At 47.5% G+C, this 27,481-nt stretch overlaps 7 protein-coding genes across 7 annotated transcripts; 3 read left to right on the top strand and 4 right to left on the bottom strand.

Moving 5' to 3' along the window:
• Window positions 1–434: 434 nt before the first annotated feature.
• ATNIH1004_003324 (methylenetetrahydrofolate reductase (NAD(P)H) MET13) lies at window positions 435–2,428 on the bottom strand (the record flags this gene model as incomplete). Its single annotated transcript, XM_033568002.1, has 3 exons — window positions 435–583; window positions 675–1,546; window positions 1,605–2,428. 3 exons carry the CDS (start codon window positions 2,426–2,428, stop codon window positions 435–437), a joined length of 1,845 nt encoding a protein of 614 aa, XP_033429997.1.
• Window positions 2,429–8,751: 6,323 nt separating this feature from the next.
• Window positions 8,752–16,323, top strand: ags2 (alpha-1,3-glucan synthase Ags2; the record flags this gene model as incomplete). Its single annotated transcript, XM_033568001.1, has 6 exons — window positions 8,752–9,105; window positions 9,166–9,341; window positions 9,396–15,377; window positions 15,439–15,644; window positions 15,700–16,213; window positions 16,275–16,323. The coding sequence occupies 6 exons, from the start codon at window positions 8,752–8,754 to the stop codon at window positions 16,321–16,323; spliced, it is 7,281 nt and encodes a 2,426-aa protein (XP_033429996.1).
• An 878-nt stretch (window positions 16,324–17,201) lies between these two features.
• luA (3-isopropylmalate dehydratase LEU1) lies at window positions 17,202–19,725 on the bottom strand (the record flags this gene model as incomplete). The annotated part of the gene is made up of 4 exons (XM_033568000.1): window positions 17,202–19,313; window positions 19,375–19,449; window positions 19,533–19,564; window positions 19,626–19,725. The coding sequence occupies 4 exons, from the start codon at window positions 19,723–19,725 to the stop codon at window positions 17,202–17,204; spliced, it is 2,319 nt and encodes a 772-aa protein (XP_033429995.1).
• Window positions 19,726–20,521: 796 nt separating this feature from the next.
• On the bottom strand, window positions 20,522–21,501 carry AAD14 (putative aryl-alcohol dehydrogenase aad14; the record flags this gene model as incomplete). The annotated part of the gene is made up of 2 exons (XM_033567999.1): window positions 20,522–21,193; window positions 21,238–21,501. 2 exons carry the CDS (start codon window positions 21,499–21,501, stop codon window positions 20,522–20,524), a joined length of 936 nt encoding a protein of 311 aa, XP_033429994.1.
• Window positions 21,502–23,054: 1,553 nt separating this feature from the next.
• Window positions 23,055–23,680, bottom strand: ALG7 (UDP-N-acetylglucosamine--dolichyl-phosphate N-acetylglucosaminephosphotransferase; the record flags this gene model as incomplete). Its single annotated transcript, XM_033567998.1, has 3 exons — window positions 23,055–23,066; window positions 23,205–23,385; window positions 23,448–23,680. 3 exons carry the CDS (start codon window positions 23,678–23,680, stop codon window positions 23,055–23,057), a joined length of 426 nt encoding a protein of 141 aa, XP_033429993.1.
• Window positions 23,681–24,079: 399 nt separating this feature from the next.
• SEH1 (putative nuclear pore protein (SEH1)) lies at window positions 24,080–25,186 on the top strand (the record flags this gene model as incomplete). Its single annotated transcript, XM_033567997.1, has 1 exon — window positions 24,080–25,186. One exon carries the CDS (start codon window positions 24,080–24,082, stop codon window positions 25,184–25,186), a length of 1,107 nt encoding a protein of 368 aa, XP_033429992.1.
• Window positions 25,187–25,788: 602 nt separating this feature from the next.
• ATNIH1004_003318 (putative proline permease) lies at window positions 25,789–27,234 on the top strand (the record flags this gene model as incomplete). Its single annotated transcript, XM_033567996.1, has 1 exon — window positions 25,789–27,234. The coding sequence occupies one exon, from the start codon at window positions 25,789–25,791 to the stop codon at window positions 27,232–27,234; it is 1,446 nt and encodes a 481-aa protein (XP_033429991.1).
• Window positions 27,235–27,481: the final 247 nt, after the last annotated feature.

Genomic DNA, 27,481 nt, shown 5'->3' with positions numbered 1-27,481 from the left:
CACCCCGATCTTAAGACTGGGTTGCTTCCAAAGACAAAGACAATAAGAATGAAAGAAAGGGTTCGTTTCCCCTGGTCCGGCCGATTCGAGCTCTATCGGGGAAATATTACCATGTTGAATTTTGGACTCTTCCCGTGGTCGGCGAGAAAGAACAAGATGAAATGAATCGAAATCAATGCCTAGGGGTATAAGATTGGAATGTTAACAGTCATGTTGAAGTAGAATAACGCTCAAAGAAGAAATCGTTGAGAGGTCTTCGTTTTCGTGTCGCCATAAGACATTTCAAGGCCGGTGGGGTATTTTGTATTTAGTAACCACAGGCAGGTATCGTTGAGAGATATGTTGAATTAATAAATGATAATCGATCGTTGAAGAGGTGCAAGAGAATTTTAGAACATGTCATGCTTGTCGGTCTGACGGGTGAGTATGCAGAATTAGTTTTTCACCATAGCCTCAGGGACTGCTCCATTGGCCGGATGCTTTTCGTCGACGTTGTCTGCGGATACCTCCGAATCAAGGTCTTTCACATTCAAGTCCTTGAACAGCTCAAAGAGACTAAACGTGTTGTGGAAATCGTTGTTGACTAGGAAACGTATCATCAGCTATTGACGCAAATCAAAAAAAAAAAAGAAAGAAAAGAAAAAAAAAATAAATAAAAAAGGCTGGAAACTTACCAATGTTAACCAGGTACCAGCTATCCACAACACCCTGGATCAGCTTCCTGCTCGGGCTGGCGGCATCATGGCACTTGGCCCAGTCTTCACCTAGACGGTATGCCTCGTCCTTCCAGGCCAAGAAACTGATGGTTTCCACAATTGTAGGCTGGACGACCTCCCTTCCTGCGAAGATACCCCAGGTCAAGGCATTGGGGCTATCACGGGTGTTAGTTCGCAGTTCACCAGTCCTTGCAACCGCATGATAAGTGAGGTCCTGGTTCTTCTCGATGCGCGAGACCAATTCGTCAAGTAGGTAGGAAGGCACCAAGAGTTCAAGGTATGCCTTCTGGTATACAAAGCCATTCTTGGGGCCCCATCCGTAGACAGGATGGGAAGACTTTGCACCATTGACAGCGGGCTGGGAGTTAATGGTTAAAAAGCCCCTATTATTAAGTTCAATCAAATTATCCTTGATCACGTTTGCCTCGGAACTCAATGGTGTGTCACTCCAAGGAAGGCGATCTAATTTGCCTTCCAAATAACGGACAAATATATGGGTGAGATCCCGAATAGACTTGGGCTCTCCCCAAAGTTGGACATTCTGTTCGTTCGTGCCTTTGAGTCCAATGCCATAGGAATCAAGCTCTCCGAAGGCGGGTGAGCGGGAATCGGTCCAACGACCGTTGGGGAACTCATCCCATGTCTGCGTACGGGCGATGTAGGAGGAGTTCCTGTTACGCCAGAAGATGGGGCGAACATCTTCGCCTCGGCGATTGAGACCCAAAGATGGCCGCCAGGGCAAGGGTCTCTGAAGAGGTGTCTCCTCGGATGGCAGAAGGTTCAACTCGTCAAGAACCAGCTGCGTTGCTTGTGCAAGATTCATTGTGTAGCTAACGGTTGGTCATTAGTCTATAGTCTTCGACACTGATAGAAAAGGAGAGAACTTACAAATGCAGATGCTTAATGCCAGATGCGAGAAGCCTCCTGCACATATCCGCAACTAGCCCCTTTCCAATGTCTTTCACAGCGGCATCGTCATTTTTGACGGGCTCCAGGGTCTCCAGCCAATCAGGTGGAATTCGAGCTTTCGTCCAGTTCGCACGCCTAAGAAATGCACCATATGTTTGAATAGGCATAATACCAGGGATAATTGGTACATTGATTCCCTTGGCCTGGCACTTCTTGATCCACTCAATAAAATTATCCGTATCGTAGAACATTTGAGTTATCACGAATGAAGCTCCAGCATCAACTTTTTCTTTCAGATGATCAATCAAGAGATCCACATCCGGATTGTCGTCCGCGCCCTCCGGATAACCCCCCACGCCAATGTCAAAATGATTCCCATACTTGTCCCGAATATACTTGACCAGATCTTTGGCATAGCGAAATCCTCCCTGAGTGGCCTCCCATGTTTCCTTTTCACGAGGGGGATCACCGCGAAGAGCCAGGATGTTTGTGCAGCCAGCCTTGTAGGCGGCCTGGAGGGCGGAATCTACCTTCTCCGTTGGCATGTCCGTGCAGGTCAGATGCATGCAAGTCTCAAGACCATATACCGACTGAGCTACATTCACCATTTCGCACGTGAGGTCGGACAGTCGACCACCAGCACCCCAAGTGATATCGATGAAGGAAGGGCCCAGTGCATGCATGCGATCCATTCTGTCGTACAAGTTTTGCACACCTTGGGCGGTCTTCGGAGGGAAGAACTCGAAAGAAATTCCAATTCTCCCCGCAGAATCATTTTGGGTGATCTTATCTTTGACGTGCATCGTGTAAGGTCACCTATAGAGGGGCAGCAATATTAGTCATATAGCCAACACGCATATTGCAACTAAAAGAACCGCGACGATATTGAGCTTCAAGAACACATAACTTACAACAATAGAGATAGGTCTTATATGGGGGAGGGAGGTTCTGTCCCGCAACGAGCCACTCGAAACTCTCTATTCAGTGACCTTTCGGAGGGGTATGCTATGTATTTAGCTCACCGGTCCCACCAGCGCCTGCAAAGCCCACGAGCTGGGAGGGTTAAGGAGAGAAGTGAGCACACTACAAACGAAGTGTGGTGGGCACAAAGGAAGAGTCACCCGGATATTGACTTGCTTCCGAAACGACAAGGTAGAAGGAAAGATGATGAGATTCTGGCAACAGGGCAGGGTGAGAAAGAGGAGAGAGGCCCGGAAATCGGAGGACAGGGTGGCACGTGCACACCCCAACTTGATTGGAACAAACCCCGGTCGCCGCTTTTATGAACACGTGAGGTGTACTAGCACGTGTTTATCTCTGCCCTCATCTTTGAGGCAAAGGATAAATAGTCTCGTCTGGAATACCAAAGCACGTGGCAAACAGTCTAGAATCAAATGTATTGTGAAATGTTCAGTCTTTGGAAAGGATATGTTTGTAGGCTACCGTTTCGTAAAAACTATTGTCTGTTTCAAGATCACTCGTAAAGAGTGATATATATTTCTGCTCTTTACAAACTGAAGTTATATACTATCTTTCAGAGAACTTCCGACAAACGATTGCTTAGCTATTAAACCAGACTAACTAGAAATTGATATTCTGGTCCAGGGGGGCATGCTATCAAAGAATATAGGGATGGTATTTCAGGATTATGCATCTGTTAGCCTGAAGTTTGGAAAATTGGCCTTATATCTTTGTAATGGTACCAGTCAAGGACATATTAGATCACTCATCCAAGGGACAACATGGCGATTGCTTACCCTGAATGATAGGATTTCACAGTCTGCTTCCAACGAGAGTGAGTTTTGTGTGAAGAAGCTGGTGAGATCCACCTGAATATGTGCCAGCATAGAAGTTGAATGGAATGTAGGCACAGTGGCAGTATCTTATATTTAAACTTAAAATAATTCGAACCGCTACCTTAAATCTAAAGTTGTGTCTTGGGAATTCTTCTCTTTTTATTGTTCGATATTGTACAAATATTATTATTAATCCTCGCGAATCAACTCCAAACAATCCTTCCCTCATTCAAGAGTAGCAGTTCGGGATGAGTAATATCAAGTTGCTCGCGGACTCGATGGAATTCCAACCATAGCAACGAGGTAGACTCCATGTATAGGGATCCGCTCTGTCGGATAAATGATCAATTTGCCAAAACCCTTAAATTTAGCCGTCTACGTGTCTGCTTAATCGAATATCATTCAGGACCCAAGAGCATCCTGGAAACCAGGGAATAGTGCATGATAAGACCAGCGAAATTATGTGTGGTTACATGGTCCTTAATCGACCAACTTCTATTACGCAAAATTTTCACATACTTACCTAGTACTCTATACCATAGTATCAGTAGCCCTAGGGGGCATACAAGACCTTTCCATAGTCAGCTTCCATTAATCCTAGTGCCACACCCAGTAGCAGGAACTTTCGGACGCCGAACAATGCCAGTGTAGAACACAAGGCAAGAACTTTAAGAGTATTGGCAAATACTCAACTGCGTCTCAAAATATGTAATTGGTACATATGAAGGTTGCTGTTCTTAGTGTGCGACGTTTGCCTTTGGAGATATACAATAGAAAAGTAGAGGATATTTGCTGTTTTAAAAGGTTGGCTTTGTAGCGATATGTTTAGTTTTCTGCAAGTGCTTATCGTATACTTTAAAATTTTGAAGTAGGTAATTAGAAAAGTTAGCAAAATTATCAAGAACCATTGGTTAATCCAATTCAACCCATTCAAGCAACTGATTACAAATACAGACACTAGGGGAATCAAATCTCTGCGCCAAGCCACCCGGGAAGGAAAGTCGAATTCAGTGGCAAGCTGAACTTGAAGACATATGGGTTGCTATTGCATGAAAAGCTCGGATCGAACGACCCATTTTGGATCCGATCTGTCGGTGAGCTTGGGGAAAGATGGACGATTCGCTAGTCCTTGGAATAATTGATCCTGGAAGTGGACACCGACGACATTGGGTGTTTCCCTTTTTGGTCCATCCAGTATTTAGAGAGTTCGCGTCTAACCTGTGCCGCTGTGGAAGCCACGCCTTGCGAGTCAATCCACATAAATGATCTGTATGTTTACTGCCATCTTGAGTAGAACGAGTCAAGTTTGCCAAGAGCGGCAATGCAATGTGCATATGATACATGCCTGATTGTAAGTACCCTACCTACCATGTGTCTTAGAATGATTTTCGGCACCTGCACAATGGATAGTCTAGTTTGAAAGGCTGAAAAGTGGATCTGCGAGGATTTTGACGCAGATGCAATATTTACAACGATCCTCCATGGAGGTATAATGTGTGAATTAAGCGTTGGGTATGCAATAGAGGTTCTTGAAGCCTAAATCTGCCTGTCGCCCGCTCTATTGCAATCATCCCGCGCATATCACGTAATGAGTTTCGTAAACTCATCGCTTCCACTGCAGGAATCTTATTACTGTTAACCAAACACTGGAAAGAGGATCACACCACATAGGAGTACTCCGTGATGAATATACCAGACTCTTGTAATACTTTAAAAGTGACCTAGCTTGCGATTATGAGAGCAATTGTTTATTACGATCCCAGGCAAATTGTATTCAAACATTAAACAACTGCTTGGGTCTGCCAAAGATAGATAGTATTCTGTGTGTAATGTTTCCGGCAGTGTTAAGTGGATATGGTCTCAGATTCAGACCGGCCTCTGAGACCACCTGAGTTGAATTCTCACTGTCATAATAAAGCATAGTAGAGCATTATTTTCCGGCTCGACCGTCTGTCCGTTTTGGCCGCTATCTGGGTCGAGTGCGCCAAGAGTAAGCCGTTCCATAGTGGTCATACTTAATTGTAACCAGGGAATTTTATTAAAAATCAAGTGCCACTTATCATTTCTGCTCTTTCCCTGCAAGTTCTCCAATCGCCGGTTTTTGAATTTAACTGTTGCCCCCTTCTTAAGGACCCAGCTAGCAGAATTGGCCTCGGTTCGTATTGCACACTGTGGCCTGTGCTCCAGACTGATATGACCTTTTCATAGTCCTTTGCAACATACGTATTGCATCCACAACTGCGCAGCTCTGGAGACGAGGCATTGACGACATGAAGTGGTCTACGCTGGCAGTGACGATCATCGTTCATGCTCTATAGAGATGTTCTATACGCAGTTAGCGATCACCCAGGAATAGCCACCAAGCCAAGGGTTTCTGTTGAGGTGACTTAGGTAATGGTCGTTTGCATAGGGGGTTTAGCGGTCTGGACTCCGCAGATACTTAGGGCGCACTGGCCCGTTTAAGGCTTTAAGCAGGGTTTAGCGGGCGCTAGACTTAGAGGAGTTTGACGGGCACTCCACTCGGGGCTTCCTTGGTATGGACTAGGTACTCCGTAGACAATACTCAAGCTCTGGACCGAGTAGGAGTTTTGTACAGATGCTATACGCACATTCAGGCTGGATAACAATAGCTCTCACGGAAATTACTTGACCCTGTCTAACGGTGTATCGTACGCATGATACATGTCAATATTGGGCGTGGCAGTTGTCCTAACGTCACAGTCGGCCATCGTTAGCGCAGCAAGGGATCGACTCGAATGGACAAATCAGGAAAGTGCTCTAAATGCCCGTCATCTCAACAAAAAGATCCACAGCATTGCCAGACTCTCGGTGTGACATCAACAATATAAATCAATCGGCGTTCCGTTCTATAAAGAGCATCGAATTCTATTATTAACTGGACCCTGATTTTCCGGTGTTATTTGTTGGGGACATGATATGCTCAATTTCGTCATTGCCCTACCAACTGGCTCGGACTACCCTAGTGTTCCAGTAGACTGATAGAGGCGTGAACGGGGGCGGGAAAAAAGAGAAAAAAAAGGGTGTACCAACGGAGCAACGCCTTGTTTCTCCATACCTTGTGTCTACCTAGATATCAGATTAGCCGACTCGGCTTGGTCCCTGGAACCAAGGTACAGCTCGAGGGTTCCTGGGAAGCTTACTCAATCTCCTTACTTCGAACCCCCTGAAACCATAGAAGGGTCCGGCACAATGTATACCCCCCCAAGTGTTTGTACTTAGTAGTCTAATATCCCTTTAGCAGTTATTGAAGCAAGGAGAGTGTATAGAGAGTAATCTTGGCTCTCCGTATGGAAACGTATCATGGTCTGTAATATTTCCAAGTCCGGTCTATTTACCCTTCGGCTGCCGATTGGAAATGGGTTGTGTTTCCCAGGCTGGGACTATCGGACAGGTACCGAGTACTTACCAGGTACTTCATCAGTCCATACATTAATTGCCACCTAATTATAGTCTGTACATTGACAATTAGATACACAACATGCTGTATGAAAGATCTGATCGATGTCAATTGACAATGACACTAATGTAAATAAATACTCAGGAAGCTGATGAAACGAGGCAGCTCCATGAGTCAATCAGAGCCAAAGAGCATAACTGTATGCAGTTGCACAGTTTCAACAAGGCTGGATGATTTCCATCATTCTAGTAAGATTGGTGACGCCGAAAACCAGGTAGGTTGCACGCGTGTACTCAATGCTAAATAACAGCCACCAAAATACCGCCTCAACAGAAGCTATTAAGAGTATCAGAGAGAACCGTCCGAGGGAGAGAGATATGGCAACAGTATTACCAAATTAGGTTCCTAGTAATTGAATGTTATCCTTCACCGATTGCTGCCTGTACGATTGTAATGACCTTAACTCCGATGCAATGTAAATCTGCAAAGTGTAATGTATGACCAATCAGTGCGTCATCGGAACTCAAAGAACAAGTTGGATAAATTTCAATATGATAGAATTGTGCGGGTTGGTTTTCCATTCTGCTTCTTCTCTTAACTCCTGGTTGTCTCGTGCAATATTGCTATTGTATTATAATCATCGGCTCATGGCCAAACCTTTCCTAAATGTATATTATATTTAATATAGAAACAGAGGAGAAGAGGAATTAATTACTCGTAAGATGACCCACCCCCAAAAAAAAGGTCAAGAAGGCAAACTATGCAAGTAATTGGACATAAAATTCTGGATAATTTTTTTTAATTATTTTTCTCGAATTTTTTGAGTTATTCCAAATTCCTTGCCTATCTGTAAACCGAGCCCAGCGCTTCACATTTGCATTAAACGGATATTCTGCGGCATATGCTATTAATGATTACGCTATAAATTACAAATTATATCATGCATTGAGTTTAAGAAACCGAAGAAGAGCCGGAGATAACGAAATACTCCCAGAACCAGGATGATAGCAAAGACCAAAGACACCTAGATGCTTTGTCGGCATAACCTTCTGATATATCAAACCAGCTGCATAGATCGCGCTAGTGGGAAGCGATCGCATGTAAAAAAAACACTAGAAAACGCAGGCGCCCCGCCCGTACCGTAAACAGCATACATCCTACGTACGGAAACTTGGTCCTCGCTTCGTGTCTCCTTCGGGACTATCTTCCCCTTCCTCCCAGTTCCCCTCGAAGCCTGTGCCTATTCGGGCTTCATCATCCTTTCGGACGGCGAGTAAATGCGATTTGGGCCATCATTATGGGATGTGGCTGGACTTGAAAGGAGGATGCGAGCTCCACTCGTCCACTCACGATGCAGCATTGGCTCCATCTGCCAGTCCATCAATCTATCTCGCATCCCGATGGACTTGCTTCTACCTATCGGAGAGGCATTGACAGCCTGGAAAGGATCGCCGTTTCCTTTCCTTGTTCAAGGCGATATCAATCCCTCGCTGACCCTCCTGTCTGCTTTTCTATCATCACTGATAGTACTTGTACGAATCCTCGAGTCTGATATCCCTCCTGCAAGCCGTCGGACAAATCTTCGGGCATATTGCTTTAATACTTCTTCTCCTCTTTTCCCTGGCTGATTTTTATCCCTCAATGCCTCTTTGACTGTTCTTGTCTAGGGTCCTCTTTTCTCTCCCACCCTGCCCGATTGTTTACTCTCCATTGGCTTCTCTCGAGAGACCTCAGTCCTGAAGCAGGGAAGAAAGCGGAAGAAAAGACACCGCATTGCTAAGGAGAGATCTTTAACCAAGCACTTCAATCTTCCGATACAGGCGTGTGCCTCGTGCCATCTCTTTCTCAGCTCCTCCGGATATACATGATATAAAAGTGGGAGAAGGAACGGTTCGTATAGTGACCGTTGAGGATGAAGTGGGGGCTTGCATGCTCTTTGCTTGCTCTTTTTGCCTCGCCAGCAATATGTTGGCCTTATGAAGAGTCCCTCGTTGACTACAACCTTAATGCGAATAAAGATGCTATCAATCCAGCAGAATACACGTACCCAGAATGGCGGGGTCATAAATACCACCCTTCTCCAGAAAGCTGGCGGTTTCCTTTTTACACTCTGTTCCTCGACCGGTTCGTTAACGGTGATCCCACAAATGACAATATAAACGGAACCGTCTTCGAACATGACCTAGACTCAACCCAAATGCGCCACGGTGGTGATGCTGTTGGCTTGGTGGACACTTTGGACTACCTGTATGGAATGGGTATTAAGGTTGGTGTTAAATACCCTTCCTTTTCCTGCTTGCCCCCATTACTAACTATATTTGTGTAGGGCATCTATCTGGCAGGAACTATTTTAATGAATCAACCTTGGGGCGCGGACGGCTATTCAATCCTGGATACCACCCTTCTTGATCAGCATTTTGGTAATATCCAAACATGGCGGGATGCTATTACCGAGATACACAAGAGAGGGATGTACGTTTTATTCGACAATACTATAGCCACGTAAGTTGTCCCGGACAAGACAAAGCAATCAGATGCTGATGGAAGCAAAATCAGCATGGGTGACTTGATCGGCTTTGAAGGGTACCTGAATGAGACTACACCATTTTCCGTCAAGGAGCACAAAGCACTGTGGAAATCTGACCGTGAATACGTTGACTTTCGTTTTGGGAACTCTTACAATGATACCTGTGAATATCCTCGTTTCTGGAACGAAACTGGCTGGCCTGTTGACAAAGATGCTCGAGACCAGCTTGTGGGATGCTATAACAGCGACTTTGACCAGTACGGTGACAGAGAAGCCTTTGGTGTCTATCCAGATTGGCAGCGTGAGCTAGCAAAATTTGCCTCGGTTCAAGACCGTCTACGTGAGTGGCATCCAAGTGTTAAGGAAAGATTGATCCGGCATTCCTGCAACATCATCAAGGCTCTAGATATCGATGGCTTTCGCTACGACAAAGCCACCCAGGCCACGGTAGATGCCCTTGGCGATATGTCACACGCTTATCGAGAGTGTGCTCGCAGCGTGGGAAAGGATAACTTCTTCCTTCCTGGGGAAATTACTGGCGGTAATAACTTTGGCTCCATCTATCTCGGTCGTGGCAGGCAGCCCAATCAATATCCCGAGTCTACTATGGACGCAATCGCAATGACAAACAAGTCTGATCACCAGTATTTCCTGCGTGAGCATAACTTGCAGGCCATTGACTCTTCTGCTTTTCACTACTCGGTATATCGTACACTAACTAGATTTGTGGGGATGGACGGAAACCTGGCTGCTGGTTATGACACGCCGTTGGACTGGACTGATGCTTGGAATGTCATGGCAATGACCAACGATCTAATCAATGCAAATACAGGCAAATTCGACCCCAGGCACATGTACGGCGCCACCAATCAGGATGTTTTCCGCTGGCCTGCTATCGAACTTGGTGTGGAAAGACAGCTACTGGGACATTTCATCACAACATTGCACCTTCCTGGTATTCCAATCTTGCTATGGGGAGAAGAACAAGCCTTCTACATCCTGGACGCCACCGCGCCTAACTATGTCTATGGTCGCCAAGCGATGTCTCCCGCCACAGCTTGGAAGACGCATGGGTGTTTTTCTCTTGATGCGTCGCAGTATTACAACTGGCCCATCACCGCTGGTCGGCAAGGCTGTCATGACGAAGCGGTCACCTATGATCATCGTGACCCTTCTCATCCGGTGCGAAACATTATAAAGCATATGTTTCAGATGCGAGTGAATTATCCTGTACTCAATGATGGGTATTCACTTGTGAAGTTGTCAAAACAGACACGCGAGATTCAATATCCCGGTTCTAATGGCACCGCTACCGAGACGGGCATGTGGTCAATTATGCGAGATCGAGTGGCAAAGATTCAGGACTTTAATTCTAGTTCCGGCAACCAGCCGATTTGGTTAGTGTACCAAAATGATAACAAAACGGTGGACTACAACTTCGACTGTGGCAGCAATGACTCGGCCCTGATATCCCCATTTCTCAAGGGTACTACCGTTGTTAATCTTTTTTATCCACATGACGAGCATGAGTTGAAGGAGGGCCCCAAAGTGCTTCATCTGAATGGTTCTAATGCAACAAACGGATGCCTCGACAACTTGACTCTTAAACCCTTCGAGTTTAGGGCTTATGTGCCGAAGGAAAGCTTCGTTGGACCCGGACCAATGATTACCCAGTTTGAACCTGGTCACGATGTGCCACAGCTTTCTAAAGTCGGGCCAAATGACGCTGAAGACCTTGATGTCAGCATTTATTTCTCGACAAAGATGGACTGTGACTCCGTTACTCGATCTATCTCCTTTGAGTCAACAACTGAAGCCGGCAAAAAACCTTCTATAGACAAGAGCAAAGTTAACTGCAAAGACGTCAACGGGGGCGATACCAAATGGACTGGCCAGATACCGAATGCATGGGTCTGGAAAGCCAAGCTCACTGGAGTATATAATGGAGTTCACCGACTGACAGTCACAAATGCCACCAGTTCAGGCAGTAAACAGTCGACACAAGCTGTGGACCACTTCCTGATCCGTATTGGCCAACGCGATAATCCGATGGTATTCAACTCTGCAAACTATTCCTCCTCTCTTGTGTACAAAAATGATAATGATTCGCTTTACATCCAACACCGTGCGGCAGGTGCAAACAAGTACCGATATTCAACTAATTGGGGAACCACATACTCTAATTGGATGAACTATAATGGAGGCAATGATACCATTGAGAAGCTGCCCTGGTCAGGAACAAACAAACAGAAATGGCAAGGGGAGCATGTACGAGTCGAATACTGGAGCAAATTGACTGGAAGTAGTGCTTATGTTCAAGAGGGTGACTACGGTTTTGATCGTCAGCGACGCTTTCCTCACCTCTTCTTTAACGGTCCCTATAACCAGTATGGATTCGATGCTGGTTTGGATAATGTTATGACCCAGGATAGCGATGGATTTTGGAACTTCAGATTCCTCGCTGAGTACCCAGCACAGGGCCAAGTTAATGTGTGGGGAATGAATTCCGATGGTCAACCCGATCAGAGCTTTGTCTATGGTGATGCAGATGGTGACGGCACTCTGGATCGTATGCCTCCTTCATCACTCACTGAAGTCGCCATCAATATCAGTGGTATACCACCGTACCCATACATGGCGTGGAATGTCCGCCTCAATGATGGGACCATGAGAGTTCAACTTCAGCCACAAGGGTCTAGAGTTATTCAAATGGCCATCTATTTCTTGCTGTGGCTTGCGCCTATCACGATGGCAGTAGCCTGCGTTTATGCGTTTATGAAGAGCTTCTATCAAGTCAAGTTCAATCAGGTCGGAGTTAGCGAGAAAAAGACCGTTCTTCCATTGGCTCTGCGACGGAAGTTCAATGGGAATGGCGAGTGGACAAATCCTATATTGCGCCTCGCAAACAAGTCGGGATTCCTCCAGAGTACATCCGCTTTCGGTTCAGGAGCTTCGCGGAGAAAATCAATTTTGATTGCTACCATGGAGTATGACATCGAAGACTGGGCTATCAAGATCAAGATTGGTGGCCTGGGTGTAATGGCCCAATTGATGGGTAAGCATCTGGGACATCAAGACCTTATCTGGGTTGTTCCATGCGTTGGAGGAGTCGACTACCCACAGGATCAGCCAGCCGAGTCTATGTTCGTGATGGTCCTTGGCAGCTCTTATGAGGTCAAAGTCCAGTACCATGTGCTCAGAAACATCACATATGTGCTTCTGGATGCTCCCGTTTTCCGCCAGCAATCAAAGGACGAGCCATACCCCGCTCGAATGGATGATCTGGACAGCGCAATTTATTACTCGGCCTGGAATCAGTGTATAGCACAAACGATCAAGCGTTTCCCCATTGACCTCTACCACATAAACGACTACCACGGCTCTGTGGCACCACTTTATCTTCTTCCACAGACTGTTCCAGTTTGTCTTTCTCTCCACAATGCCGAATTCCAGGGATTGTGGCCTATGCGAACCCAAAAGGAAAGAGATGAAGTGTGCTCGGTTTTCAACATTGACCTTGACATCGCAAGAAGGTACGTCCAATTCGGCGAGGTCTTCAACATGCTTCATGCTGGAGCGAGCTACTTGCGTGTCCATCAGCAAGGATTTGGTGCCGTTGGTGTCTCCAGGAAATATGGTAAACGCTCCTATGCTCGGTATCCTATTTTCTGGGGGCTGAAGAAGGTCGGCAACTTGCCGAATCCTGATCCGTCTGACACTGGCGAATGGAACAAGGAATTGCCAAAGGAAAGCGAAATCCAAGTTGACCCGCGGTACGAAGCTAGCCGAGGAGAGTTGAAGCGTCAAGCTCAGGAGTGGGCTGGCCTTGAGCAGAATCCCAACGCTGATCTCCTGGTTTTTGTCGGAAGATGGTCCATGCAGAAGGGAGTTGATCTTATTGCCGACGTAATGCCTGCTGTTCTCGAAGCTCGTCCTAATGTTCAACTGATCTGTGTCGGACCAGTGATTGACCTTTATGGAAAATTCGCCGCGCTCAAGTTCGACCATATGATGAAGATCTATCCTGGACGAGTGTACTCCAAACCAGAGTTCACTGCACTTCCGCCGTTCATTTTCTCTGGCGCTGAATTTGCCCTAATCCCATCTCGTGATGAACCCTTTGGACTTGTCGCTGTTGAATTCGGTCGTAAGGGAGCTCTTGGTATTGGTGCCCGTGTTGGTGGCCTTGGTCAGATGCCTGGTTGGTGGTACAATATAGAATCCACCACAACTTCGCACCTGCTACACCAGTTCAAGCTTGCTATTGGAAGCGCACTTAACTCTAAACCTCAGGTTCGAGCAAAGATGCGTGCGAGGTCTGCTAAGCAACGATTCCCAGTCGCTCAGTGGGTTGAGGACTTGGAAATTCTACAAGGTACTGCCGTTCGGATTCACAGCAAAGGACAAGCGAAGTCAAATGGTCAAGCTCTGACGCCTTCCGGATATAACACACCAAGCGGGATGATGACCCCTAGTGGCATGATGACTCCCCCGATAGCATCGATAGCATCGACTGGAACCCTAACACCAACAGGAGTGCAAACTCCTCCCATCGCCCATTCGAGAGAGGGAAGCTACTCAACTACTAATCGCCTCAGTGCATATGGACCACAGCAGCGGAACACCATCGTATACAGCCGTGATCCAAGCCCTGGTGGTAATGAGCAGCCCAAATCAGGACTAAGCCGAGGGCTGTCGCTTGGTGTTCGAGCCGGTCCTGGCCATTTGTCTCGTCGCGCCCGTCACCGATTGAGGAGAGGCAGCTACATGGGCAACGAGGAAAGTGCGACTGCCTCTATGACAGAAGAGAGCAGTGACGATGACATTGTTCCCAGCTACGGGGATGATGAATACACACTCACGCCGGAACAATGGGAAGAAGAACGTCGTCACGAAGCTTCTCAACAACATGACACTCAAGGCCAACCCAGGGACTTCTTTGGCCCAAGGCAACAAAGCCAGAGTTCACTTCCACTCAGGCCACTGATGTCTACTGCTGGCCCTGAGGCCGATGATGGCCCTTCACCGCTTGCTAGACCTCCTTACGCTGAACCTGGGAACCGACTTAGCAGTGCGTCCGTCCTTTCTGTGGACTCCATCGTTGGCGAGAAAAAGGACTACAAGCTCCAAAAGGTCGACCCGTTCTTCACAGACGGCAATGGGGAATACTACAAGATCTTTGACAAGAGGCTTGAAAATCTTAGTGGTTCCAACTCCGAATCGCAGCTTTGCATCGAAGAGTATCTCGTGAAAAGCGAAAGAAAATGGTTTGATAAATTCAGAGATGCAAGGCTTGGTCGCAATCAATCGCCTGTTTCCTCGGTTTTTCATACCAAACTCGAGAACCATTCGCAGACAGGATCGGTCTCTAATGATGAGATGGGCTCGCGTGAGAGTGGTAGCGATGCGCACAATGAAAAGGACGAGTTCCTCCTCGGTAATAACTATGTACCTCCATCTGGCCTTCGGAAATGGATGCAGGTTCGAATTGGCGGTTGGCCTGTATACTCATTCTTCCTTGGTCTGGGGCAAATAATTGCTGCCAACTCATATCAAATAACACTTCTTACCGGCGAAATTGGTCAAACACCCGAAAAGCTCTACGGAATCGCGACGGTCTATCTGGTCACGTCCATCATTTGGTGGTTTGTTTTCCGCTTCTTCAAGTCGGTGGTTGTTCTTTCGGTCCCATGGCTCCTGTATGGACTCGCATTCCTCATCATCGGGATCGCACATTATGAGCCCAATGAGTTCACAAGAGGCTGGATTCAGAATGTTGGAAGTGGTGTGTATGCCGCCGCGTCATCGAGTGGCTCTCTTTTTTTCGCCCTCAACTTTGGTGATGAAAATGGTGTCCAAGTGAAGGAGTGGGTATTTCGTGCTTGTATTATCCAAGGTTCTCAACAAGCTTACGTCATTGGCTTGTGGTACTGGGGTGTCAGTATATCTCAAGCTATCGCCGATGGAGTCACGAATGTTCAAGGAAACATTACCAACACCTGGAAAATGACGTATGGCTTTCTCTTATCATACCCTGATATTCGGTTCTACTAGGCTAACTAATTCTAACAGAGCCATCTGTGTGCCAATCGCCGTTCTGCTCTGGGCCATTGGGTTGGTTGTTTTCTTCGGCCTCCCTAAATTCTACCACCAGACACCTGGAAAAGTTCCATCATTCTACAAGTCCGTCTTCCGACGGAAGATTGTGCTCTGGAGCTTCGTGGTCGTCATTCTGCAAAACTTTTTCCTCAGTGCTCCTTACGGACGAAATTGGGCCTGTAAGTAGATAAGACGCCACTATCCTCTGACCTAAACTAACACTAACTCCTTCAGTCCTCTGGGATTCCAAACACGCCAAAGCCTGGCAAATCGGTGTCTTATGCGTTGCCTTCTTTGGCATCGTCTGGGCCGGAGTACTATTCATATTCGGCCGTCTGTCCAAATCGCACAGCTGGATTCTTCCCGTATTCGCATGCGGTCTCGGGGCTCCACGCTGGGCCCAGATTTGGTGGGGTGTCTCTGGAATGGGCCTTTTTCTTCCCTGGGCTGCTGGTGGTCCTACAGGAGGAGCTCTAGTTTCTCGAATTCTCTGGCTCTGGCTTGGCATCCTGGATTCCCTACAGGGTCTTGGATTTGGTATGATCTTACTCCAGACGTTGACTCGGATGCATATTTGCTTCACATTGCTTGCCTGCCAGGTGTTGGGCTCTATCGCAACCATCTGCGCCAGAGCCTTTGGTCCGAATAGAATCGGACCTGGGCCAATCTCACCGGATGTTACGCGTGGTGCCAGTGCTGTTGCGAACGCATGGTTCTGGATCGCCTTGTTTTTCCAGCTGTTGATCTGGTAAGTCTTGAGCCTGTTAAATTTATTGTGAACAACATAGCCTAATTTTCGTCATCTTTAGTGGTGGATTTCTCCTATTCTTCCGGAAAGAACAACTGACTAAACCCTAAGACTATTGCGCGGCACCGTTTTGACACAACGGTGGTCACTACAATATACAGATATAGTTTACATGATGGCAATCTTCAGATTGACCTCTATGAACATACGAGACTGATAGAGAAAAACACCGAAAAAGGAAAAAAAAAAAAAAGAAAGAAAGAAAGAAAAATGAGTGAGAACAAATGAAGGAATGACGAACGAACGACGAGCAGAGGAATGAATATAAAGCAATCATCCGCGAAAGGACATGTACATTTGTCTTTTTTTTTTTTTTTTTTTTTTGACGTTCGACAACGTGTTTTTATTTTTGACTTTCTACGCTACTCTCCCTTCTCTTTTCACCTAGTTAGAGAAAAGGGGGGAGCAGCTCCCGGTTTATCCATACAGATATATATATGGATATGCTGCATTTAATGGGCTTTTTCCTTTTTTATCCGTTTTTGAATCATGAATCCAGATGTCGTTACGTTCTTTTCTGATGGACCGTTTTGACGTTGATTTTCTGTTTATTGAGAGACTAAAATTAAATTGGGTGGAATGTTGTATTTACCTGTTTATCCTTATGCCGTGCGGTTGATTGGTTTTAGAGTTGCGTCATGACTATATTTAAATCTTCAAAGTAGTTATACCGGTGGGCCTATAATCATAATATAAAGTTCAGAAATGAGGATTTGCTCAGAATTAATTAACAATTCAATAGCCAAGACAGTCATTAGAGCTAATAATTTTTGTCCGAAAATTACATCCAAATACATTCCAATTTAGGAGGATTATTTATTTCTCTTCACATGAACCAAGCTAGGGTACCAAACCAAGCTCAAATATTATCCACTGCAGCTGCATAAACGTCGTATCTTAAAGAGTCAGGAAAGCAAATGCAAAACATCTACCACTCCAAAGGCTCGGTCTTGACATCTCCCCGGTTGGTCTTGGGAACCGGAGCAGGCTCAATCTTGGTGGCTCCACGCTTACCACGCTTGAGATAGCCACTGCCGTCGAGCCAGGGGGTGTCAAGAGTCCGCTTGGCTTCAAACATGCGGATCTTGTCCTCGATTTGCAAGGTGAGGCCGATATCATCCAAACCATTGACCAAGCAGTGCTTGCGGAAAGCATCGACCTCAAAGCCGGCCAGCTTGTTACCTTTGGCATCCCTGACTTCCTGGTTGACCAGGTCAACTTCAACTTCCCGGCCGGCGGTCGCCTCGCCGGCGATCTTCTGCAGAGCAGCTTCGTCGGAGATCACGACGGGGAGCATGCCGTTCTTAAAGGTGTTGTTGAAGAAGATATCAGCGAAGGACGGGGCAATGATGCACTTGATGCCAAAGTCGAGGAGGGCCCAGGGGGCGTGTTCACGGGAGCTACCGCAGCCGAAGTTAGGGCCGGTGACGACAAGGATCTTCGAGTCGCGGTACACACCCTGGTTGAGGATGAAGTCTGGGATCTCCTTGCCGTCCTTGTAGCGCAGCTCGTAGAAGAGGGCGCTGCCGAGACCAGTCCGTTTGATGGTCTTCAGGAATTGCTTGGGGATAATAGCATCTGTATCGATATTGGGGCGGTTCATCGGGGCGGCAATGCCCTTGAGAGTGGTGAACTTAGGAAGGCCAGCGCCGGAGCTATCACCACTTGCAGAGGTGTTAGCGTGGGGCTCGTTGTCCGCGGGCTGATCTAAGATCCGCTCAAGCTCGTCTTCCGTCTCTGGCTCTGTCGTATCCGGCTGTACATCAACTTGGGGCTGCACCTTGGCCAGTACAGGGCTCGCAACGACGTGTTCACGAACATCCCCGAGCTTTCCAACGATGGCGGCCGTCGCCGCCATAGCAGGCGACATTAAGTGGGTGCGGCCGCCAGCACCTTGACGACCTTCAAAGTTGCGGTTGGAGGTACTAGCACAGCGTTCTTGAGGTGAGAGGATATCAGGGTTCATGCCCAGACACATGGAGCAACCAGCTTCTCTCCACTCGAATCCAGAATCAGTGAAAATCTTATCAAGACCCTCGGCTTCAGCCTGTAGCTTGACCAGACCCGACCCGGGGACCACCATTGCACGCTTGATATTGGAGGCGATCTTCTTGCATTTTACTACCTTTGCAGCTGCCCGCAAGTCCTCGATACGGGCGTTCGTGCAAGAACCGATGAAGACCTTGTCGACCGGGATATCCTTCATTGGTGTACCAGCTTCAAGGCCCATGTACTTCAAAGCATTCGTGCAGGCAATTTTACGGCTCTCATCTTCAAAGTCGTCTGGGCCAGGGACAACACCAGTGATAGGAACGACGTCCTGAGGCGAAGTACCCCAGGAGACGGTCGGAACAATATCCTTGCCATTCAACAAAACGGTCTTGTCGTAGATGGCCCCGTCGTCAGAGGCCAGACTAGACCAGTAGTTCACTGCCTTCTTCCACTCAGTGCTGCCATACTTGGGAGCAAGAGGACGACCCTTGAGGTATTCAAAAGTGACCTCATCAGGTGCGATCATGCCAGCACGTGCACCTGCCTCGATTGCCATGTTGCACATGGACATTCGGGCCTCCATACTCAGGCCGCGGATAACGGATCCGCAGAACTCAATAACAGCACCGGTACCTCCCGCCGTTCCAATGACACCGATAATATGGAGGACAACATCCTTGCTGGTTACACCTGGCGGAAGCTCTCCATCGACTTGGATGCGCATGTTCTTACTTCTGCGCGTAATGATGGTCTGCGTGGCCAGTACGTGTTCGACTTCACTGGTGCCAATACCAAAGGCGAGGGAACCAAAGGCACCGTGTGTTGAGGTGTGACTGTCGCCACATACGACAGTTGTTCCGGGAAGAGTGAATCCCTGTTCAGGCCCGATAATGTGGACAATGCCCTGCCGTTTATCATCCATTCCAAAGTATGTGAGGCCGAAATCTTTGACGTTCTGTTCGAGGGTGCTGCATTGGAGGCGAGAATCACTTTCTTCGATAAACTCTTCGACGTTCTTGAAGTTTTTCCGCGAAGTGGTTGGGATATTCTGTTGGTCGAATTAGATCGACATGTCTAAAGACTGCAAAAAGAAATAAAAAAGCACCTACATGATCGACAGTGGCCAAAGTGCAATCCGGCCGGCGGACCTTTCGGTTGGCATTCTTGAGCCCCTCGAAAGCTTGCTGTGCAACAGTTAGGCGGAAATCAAATGATAAAACGAAATTATGGAGGATTCGGTCAGCATCATGCAGCATTGGCTACATACAGGTGAAGTCACTTCGTGGACCAAATGTCTATCTGTAAAGAGAAGTTAGGGCTTCGTTTTGGATAATAACAAGGCTGGGACAGCTGCACTAACCAATATAAATAAGGCCTGTACCATCTTCTTGCTCATTTACAATGTGGGCATCAAACACCTTGTCATACAAGGTCCTGGGTTTCTTATCTGCGGAAGGCATGAGGGGACAACGGATGGACTTTTAGCGGAAGAAGAGAATGAGGAAGGCGAGGATTCCAGCCACAAACTAGGTCTGACTGTGTCTGCAGAGGTTAGGATAGTCAAGAGGGTAGGATCTGGGGAATATCAAGGGAGAAGAAGCGTTGCAATGCTTTTAATAAACCTCCGATGAGACCGCGATGTCGCTCGACTGCCGGCGAGGGGCGTGCCCGATCTCGGCTGGTCAGCGCCCAATATCCCACGTCTGATTGGTACACTCGGTGCACCGGCGGGGCTCCCATACCGATATCGGTTGCAACCGCGCTTAACGGCGGAGCAGATCATGGGGGCTGACTAATGATTCGACAATGATTGATCAATTGTATTTTAAACTATCATTTCTACTCCATACAAAGGACGCTTTCGACCGTGTTGGAGGGGTCAGGCCCTGATACAGTAGGTAGTCCTAGCAAGGACGCTTTATGCATGTAGAATGCCCATAAGAGCAGTGCGTGGTACAGTTTTCAAGTTCTCACAGAAAAGAGAGAGGAAGCAAGGGGTTCCATGATGTAATCCGTAGTATTGTTAATTAAGTTGGCCGCCTACTCCGTCGATTGCAAAGGTTCTATGTACAGGGAGGATTAATTGAAAAATCACGCACTTTAGGGAGGGCTAATAGCCTTGGGCGCCGACACAAATGCAAGAGAGGCGTTTGCCGCCAATAATCCGCTCGCCTTGCCCACTACCTTAGGGTCGGGGCCAATGAAGTTACTCGGGAAGCCAAGATCTAAGGGCCGGACACCTTCGAGGTATTCGATTTATACTGGCGTTAATTTGATCTTCAATGCCTGAATATTGTCCTTCAGGTACTCCACTTTTCTGCCACCCACCAGGGGGAACACGTTGGGGGCTTTGGCCATGACATAGGCCAGAGCCACAGCGGTCACGGACTCGATGCCGTGCTCCGATGTTACTTGAGCCAGGGCTTCATTCATCTTGATCTCCTCTTCTGTTTGCTCTCCGTTACCAAACATGCTCCGCAGTGTTTCTCCCTTTTGTTTCCGCTCCATCATGGCTTTCATAGTCTGGAACTTGCCGCTACCGAGAACATCGAATGGAGCCAGGGCCATACCGAAGTGGCGCGCCATAGGAATGATTTCCCGTTCGAAATCACGCACCATCACGTTCCAACGGCCCTGGTAAACACTGAAGGGAGTCTTGCCGTGAGACCGAGCATAAGTGTTGGCTGCACTCACAACCCACGCGGGGGTGTCCGAAACTCCCAAGTAGAGAACCTGTTCCTGCTCCACCAAGATATGAAGACTGTCCATTACCTCCTCGATGGACGTCGTCTGATCCCACCAGTGGAGGTAGAGGATATCAATCCAATCCGTTTGCAACTTCCGCAGCGAGTCACGCACACTCACGTACAGAGAGCGACGGTGGTTGCCGGCGTGGTTGGGGGCGTGGCCTTTGCCGAGAGCGTAACTCTTGTAGTCAGAGGTGAATTTGGTCACAATAACCATTTGGTCACGGTTCTTCCGAGCTGCCATCCATTCTCCCAGCCAGGCTTCAGATTGCTCGTCTTGGTAGTTGTTGGAGGCGCCACGACGAAGGCGTCCAGGAGTTTAAAAGAGGACTCTTTGTCCATGGAGCCCATAAAGGAAGACCATGAATCCCCAATGGACATGGCACCCAATTGAAGCGGCGATACACGGATTCCCGCGGTAGACGAGAGAATTCGATAGCGACCGAGCTCGGCCAATGGCTCAGGCGCAGGCGAGAAAAGCTCCGACATGGTGAGTGTAATGTAAAAAAGCGGTTTCCACACTGGATAGGAGACAGAAGTAATGGAAGACTGGGAATGTGAATTTGTTGGCTGTTTGCTTGTCTTCGAGGCCCCATCACTGCAGTTATACTTAGTTCCCTTTCATCAGCATCCAAGTCTCAGTCGAATGATGACATTAATTCAAACAGCATCACAGTAGCGTATCTCCGAAAGAGCTGGCCAAATGGCTGACCTCGTGAAGAAAATTCATTGTGCAGGTAGGCGTGGAGAATTGTTAATTCCGATTAAACCCACAGGTGATGGCTCCCTTCGGAACACCGGATATTAGGATACTAAGAACCTGCGTGGCTGATCAAGGATCGAATAACGGTAGGCTGTGGAAGGAAGAGTTAGTTGGATTCGTAGTGGAGTAAAGGCCCGGGGTTAAAGATGATGACAGCCCAAAGATTAGATAATCACTGGAGATGCATGAACTACAGTTGTTTTGGGCACAAAATAGAGTACTTTCTTCGTACCAAGATGCCATTCAATGGGGGGATGTTCCTGGAAAATCGGGAGCCTTCATTCATCATGCCGCATCCACTGATCTACTCCCATGAATGCTTGAAAGTCGCGAAAGAAAAATACTAGTGCACATCCTCATGCCCCATACATATTTCGAACCATCTAATCCCTATACTTGGTACCGAAATGCTCGATTATCCTCTCGAAAAACTAGCAATGCCAGGCGATGTCGCACAAACAAGCCAAAAAGGCCGCAGGTAAGTTGGACAACGGCCATGCTCAGTGCCAATCGATCCTCTCTCATCGGTCCCCACCAAATCAACCACAGGTTAAGAATGGTTAAGTTTGTTGATTCAACAATCTGCCCTTGTTCATTTTTGGTGACGCGTGCCAGTCGTAACCCATGCAAGAGATCCAAGGCGGCCGCCACTAACGGTGAAGGTGGCACAGTCCATTCAGTCACAGAAGCGTCCAGTAGACCGGTTATGTTATTGAATCTGGGCAACCGGTGTCGGGGGCAGGGAATCAATTTGAAGAGCTGAGGGGTTGAATACAAGAAGTTAAAGATCTGTGGAATAAACAGAAGCAAAAGCGTTTTACTGAAGTGGCCCAAGATGCCGACAACAGCAAACACCATCCCAGCAAAGTAACAATATGTGTCTCCAACAAAGACCTTCGAGGGGTACCAGTTATGTAGCAAAAGAGCCGCCGATACCCCAACGAAGGGGAGCAGAAAATATAGAGAGAAGAGGTGTGAATCGGTCGCGGGGTGGGGAAATGGAGTAATGGGTGCGACATATAATATATCATTCGCGATCAATAAGAGTGCAATCACGAGAGACTGCGCTACCTCCACCCCGTTGATCCCGGCTAGCATGTTGATTGAATTTGGACAAAATATGGACACGGCAGCCATATATACATAATAGAGCCACCCGAGGTCGACGAAAGAACCCAAATAAGGCTGCAATGGTACCGGAACAACAACCTGTGTTACGCCAAAGTCCACAAAGTAAACTATAAGCATTGGGATTGCTCCGAATGCAGGAATGAGTACTTTATGCCTCCATCTAATGTCAAGGAGGTCATCACCTATACCGAGGATGACAATACACTGCAGTGATAGAAGCCCAGAGAGATAGGAAGCAAGCTAGATTCCCCAAGTAAGTATAAGATCGATGTGAAAAATTGGATGACAAAAATCTTACTTTTCCATGAGGAAACCGGTGTAGCATCCGTCCAGTTTCAACATGCTCTACTTCGAGAACAACATCTCGGTTGCCTCCACCAGAAGTAGCAGACACAATATCCTTGTAGAAGGCAAAGGGAATGAAGAAAATAAGTGCGAGAAGGTAGACTATGGCGCAGACTGCCCCCATAGTCTCCGGACTAGATTGTAGACCAATTAGTTATGACCGTGAAGAGAGCGAAGGTGAGGATTCCAAACATACATCTCAGGTTTTCTCGGTTTTGCCATGTCTCTACCCTTTAGACCTGCTTTCATAAACACCGGTCCAAGCCATCGAATGAAACTGTACGTAATCGCAAAGACAATCCCACTGAATGCAACTGATGCTACCAAGGGCGCACCTTCACCTTGAAATGCATTAAAAATAATACCAAGGCAGATCCCAACAAGGATCAAGAGGCGCCAGGTCTCGCGCAGGGAGAGGGAGCTGGACATGGTAGGGTTCAGTACAGGCAAATGAATGCCAGCATGCCTGCCTTGTACCTCACATCCAAGTCTTCCACAGAGAGAATCATAGGACTGAGCAATATGCAATGTGGCATGAATAATAGAGCAGGAACCGAACGGATTCTGCCGGATAATCCCGACCGCCATATAAGGCGGTAGAATTATGCAGCAGTGATAGTTAACTAAAGTTAGTTAGTGTAGCCTTCAGTTACGTAACGAACACCATCCAAGCAATGTTCCCGTACTTCACATGCACGTCCTACTGGATTCCATACATGGGAATCGTCACCATCTTGCCGAGTTTGATAATACGTGCTTGTATGCCTCACTGTGGTGGCTGAGGCTGGCTGCTAGGTTATTTGCTCGGTTATACCGAACCGGCCCGAGATGTCGTCTGGATTCGCCGATTTCGACGCGGGTCATCGCGACCTGGTATCAGTCACCAAGTTCAACTTTTATGGTAACCGCATTGTCACGGCCTCTTCTGACCATCGTATGAAGGTTTGGGATCAGAAAGATGGCGAGTGGCAGTTGACTGATACTTGGCGTGCGCATAATGCCGAGATCCGGGATGTAAGCTTCCAGACACCACTTTTCACTCCCTGTACCCTGCATATGGCCATTGATCGTTTGCTGACCCCTGCACAGGCAACTTGGAACGGGCCATTTACTGGTCAGCATATCGGAAGTGTAGGGGAAGATATGAAATGCAAGATTTGGCAAGAAGATGTCACCCAGCCTCCCAATTCTGGTCGACGTTTCAGGTCTATCTTTCGTATGACGGCACCGCAGCGACATCCATTTGTCTCAATTGATTTCCGCAACGTAGATCTCGAGTCCTGGCTTGCTGTTATAACACGGGATGGCTATTTAATGGTCATGGAGCCCGTGAGTCCAGACTCACTCGCAGATTGGCAACCCTTGGACCAATTCCGAGTGTGCGCGGCACCCCAAAGAGGGGAAGAGACCAGCTTCAAGGTGCAGTTCCATCATGATCCTGCTGACATCACGCACTCGGTTCTACCGTCATGGGACCGCAAAAGTCTTTCGCTGGTGGTGGCAGCTATGGATAGTGTGAAAGTATATCGCACTGATGCTAATCGTCGCTTCTACCATGCCATTGAACTAAACGGCCATGGAGGACTTGTACGAGATATATCCTGGGCGAATGGCTCAGTCAGAGGCCACGATCTTATTGCTAGCGGTTGTAAGGACGGTTTTGTTCGAATTTTTGAAGTGTATACTTCGGTGTCCAACAATGGGTCTCAAAATGCAAACGGAAGTCACGCCGGCCCTATTACCCAACCATCATCAAATCGCACAACAACGCAGTCAGGGATAGGCTCTGCTCTTGCAAATCGTGCACCTGCCTCGATGGCAAGTCGCTCAGCGACCGACGACAATCAGTTCAAGCATTCGTACAAAGAAGTTGCATGCCTCGACAGCAAGCATCTTGATGTGTGGCAAGTAGGATTCTCATATGCTGGTCAGTAATGCTCTTACAACTCCGACATACTACCTTTCATTTGAACAATTATCTCATTTTACATAGGAGACTGTCTTATTTCATCCGGTGATGACGGTATTGTACGATTCTGGAAGAAATCACTGTCTAATGAATGGCTTGAATACGCAGAGACTGATATGACGTATCAAGAGTGACTGCCCTCCTATTGTTTTCTTTTTTTTATTTTTATATTTTTTTTTGTCATCTCTCCCACTCCATTGTGGTGATAAGCCCATCATACTAAACCCTCTCTATGTTATTGTCATGTTTAGTAGACAGTGATACCCATACATTTCTCTGGATTCCTTACTAACTCTAATAGATTTTTATCCTCTTTTTATTGAATGGGTGTTTGTTCCTTCCTGCTTTATTTGTATGTACGGAAGACGGAAGTTGTAGCATTGTACGAGGCAGTTGCCGTCGAGGATTCTTTAGAAGCTGGGCTCCTAATATATTTTAAGCAGGAGGGGCACATTTCCCTTACCGACATGCGCTTCTTATTCCAGGGGACTTTGCTATCAGCAATGTATTCCCAACAGCGCATATACCTGTTCGATATTGTTAATCCCATCATCAATACTTGGCCATAATGGCGGTCGGGCCTACTCTCGGAACTGGGTTGTTTATTGGTTCTGGGCAAGCCCTCGCTGTCGGCGGCCCTGCCTCGTTGCTCTGCTCTTATGTATTCATATCAGTTTTGATATATTGTTTAACCACAGCGACCGCCGAGATTGCAGCTCATATGCCCGCCCACAATGGCACGATGCTGAGTCACACGTATCGCTTCGCTTCGACGCATTTGGGATTTTCCCTCGGGTACCTTCGCTGGTACTCTATGGCTCTACTGGTTCCTTTCGAGATCACCAATGCGATGGCCGCCTTGAGTTTGTGGGAACCTGGTGCTCTGGTCGCAGTACGGGTTGGCATCGTCGCAGCGATAATCCTCGGTTTCAATATGCTCCCAGAAACTATATTCAAGCGAATGGAAACTTTTTTCACCGGAGTCAAATTAGTGACAGCGATTGGGCTTATCCTTCTTTCGACTATCTTGGCAGCCCGAGGTATCCCTGGCACTCCAGTGAGAGGGTTTTATTACTGGCGTCATCCCGGTGCCATGAATCAATATCTTACCCCCGGGCACCTAGGACGGTTTTTAGGTTTAGTGCAGTGTGTTCTGTATAGCACAATTTCGTTCATCTTCAGTCCGGAATTGACCGTCGTGCGAGCTGAAAAGGCAGATGGTGAGACAGGATCCAGCGTCCTGAAGGTGGCACAAATTGACAACATACACCTCTGTGCGCTCTATATCCTCAGTGCATTGGCCATGGGTGTAGTGAGTCCCTCGGACGAGCCCTTGCTAACGAATTATGGAACTGGCGCCGGATTGTCACCCTATGTTGTGGGCATAAGAAGAGCACGAATTCCTGTACTGCCTGTCTTTGCAACCACGTTGATATTTCTCTCATCCATGGCCTCCGCACGTTCGTTCCTCTTCGTCTCGTCGCGCACTCTATGCTCACTAGCCGAAGCTGGGCATGCTCCCGCGCTATTCAAGGATCGCAACAGATGGGGTGTCCCATATGTATCAGTAATTGTGTCATCGTTTTTCACGGGCCTTGCATACTTATGCTTGAGATTGTCCGTATCTGTCGTCTTCAATTTCCTAATGTATTTCATTACAACCTCCGGATATATCTCTTGGCTGTGTTCATGCATTCTCTACCTCCGTTTCCGACGGACGACCAAAGCACAGGGGTTTGTGCGCGTGCATCAAACATTCGTTCAGCCATACGGCGCGTACTTTGCTATTCTCGTCTGTACTGTGTTGTTCCTTGCCAACTTACTCATGACCGTGATCCCATCCAAAGATGCCCTCCGGGACCCCATTGCTGTGTATCTGGGAATCCTCACATTTCTTCTGCTGTATATCGGACATTCGGCAAAATACCCCTTTTCACGGATTGCCGATAGCGAGGCAGGCGAGCAGTGCAGTGAGACGATCGAAATCCCGCACCCCCGAGTACCACCACTTTGATTTAAAAGCTTGATGGATAAGAAAATGAGACCCTTCATCACTTCTGTAAACCTCACAAGGAGCCACCATATGGCTGGCTGGTCGCTGATTGTACAGTACGTACCTAGTACGGACCGGGTGGCTCCAGTGGCGGATGCTGAATGTTTCCAGGTCGAGCGGATGAACGTTGAATAAGGTGTGGACACACATGTGTGCAATTTATCTGGTTGAGTCCTGGTGGTCAATAATAGGTATCGCAGGCAATGGG

The sequence above is a fragment of the Aspergillus tanneri genome, assembly GCF_003426965.1.
Source record: "Aspergillus tanneri strain NIH1004 chromosome Unknown AapTan_1_pilon_pilon_pilon, whole genome shotgun sequence".
NCBI classification, from domain to species: Eukaryota; Fungi; Ascomycota; class Eurotiomycetes; order Eurotiales; family Aspergillaceae; genus Aspergillus; species Aspergillus tanneri.
Note: the sequence above shows the minus strand (reverse complement) of the source record. Positions and strands in the feature narration are given on the sequence as shown.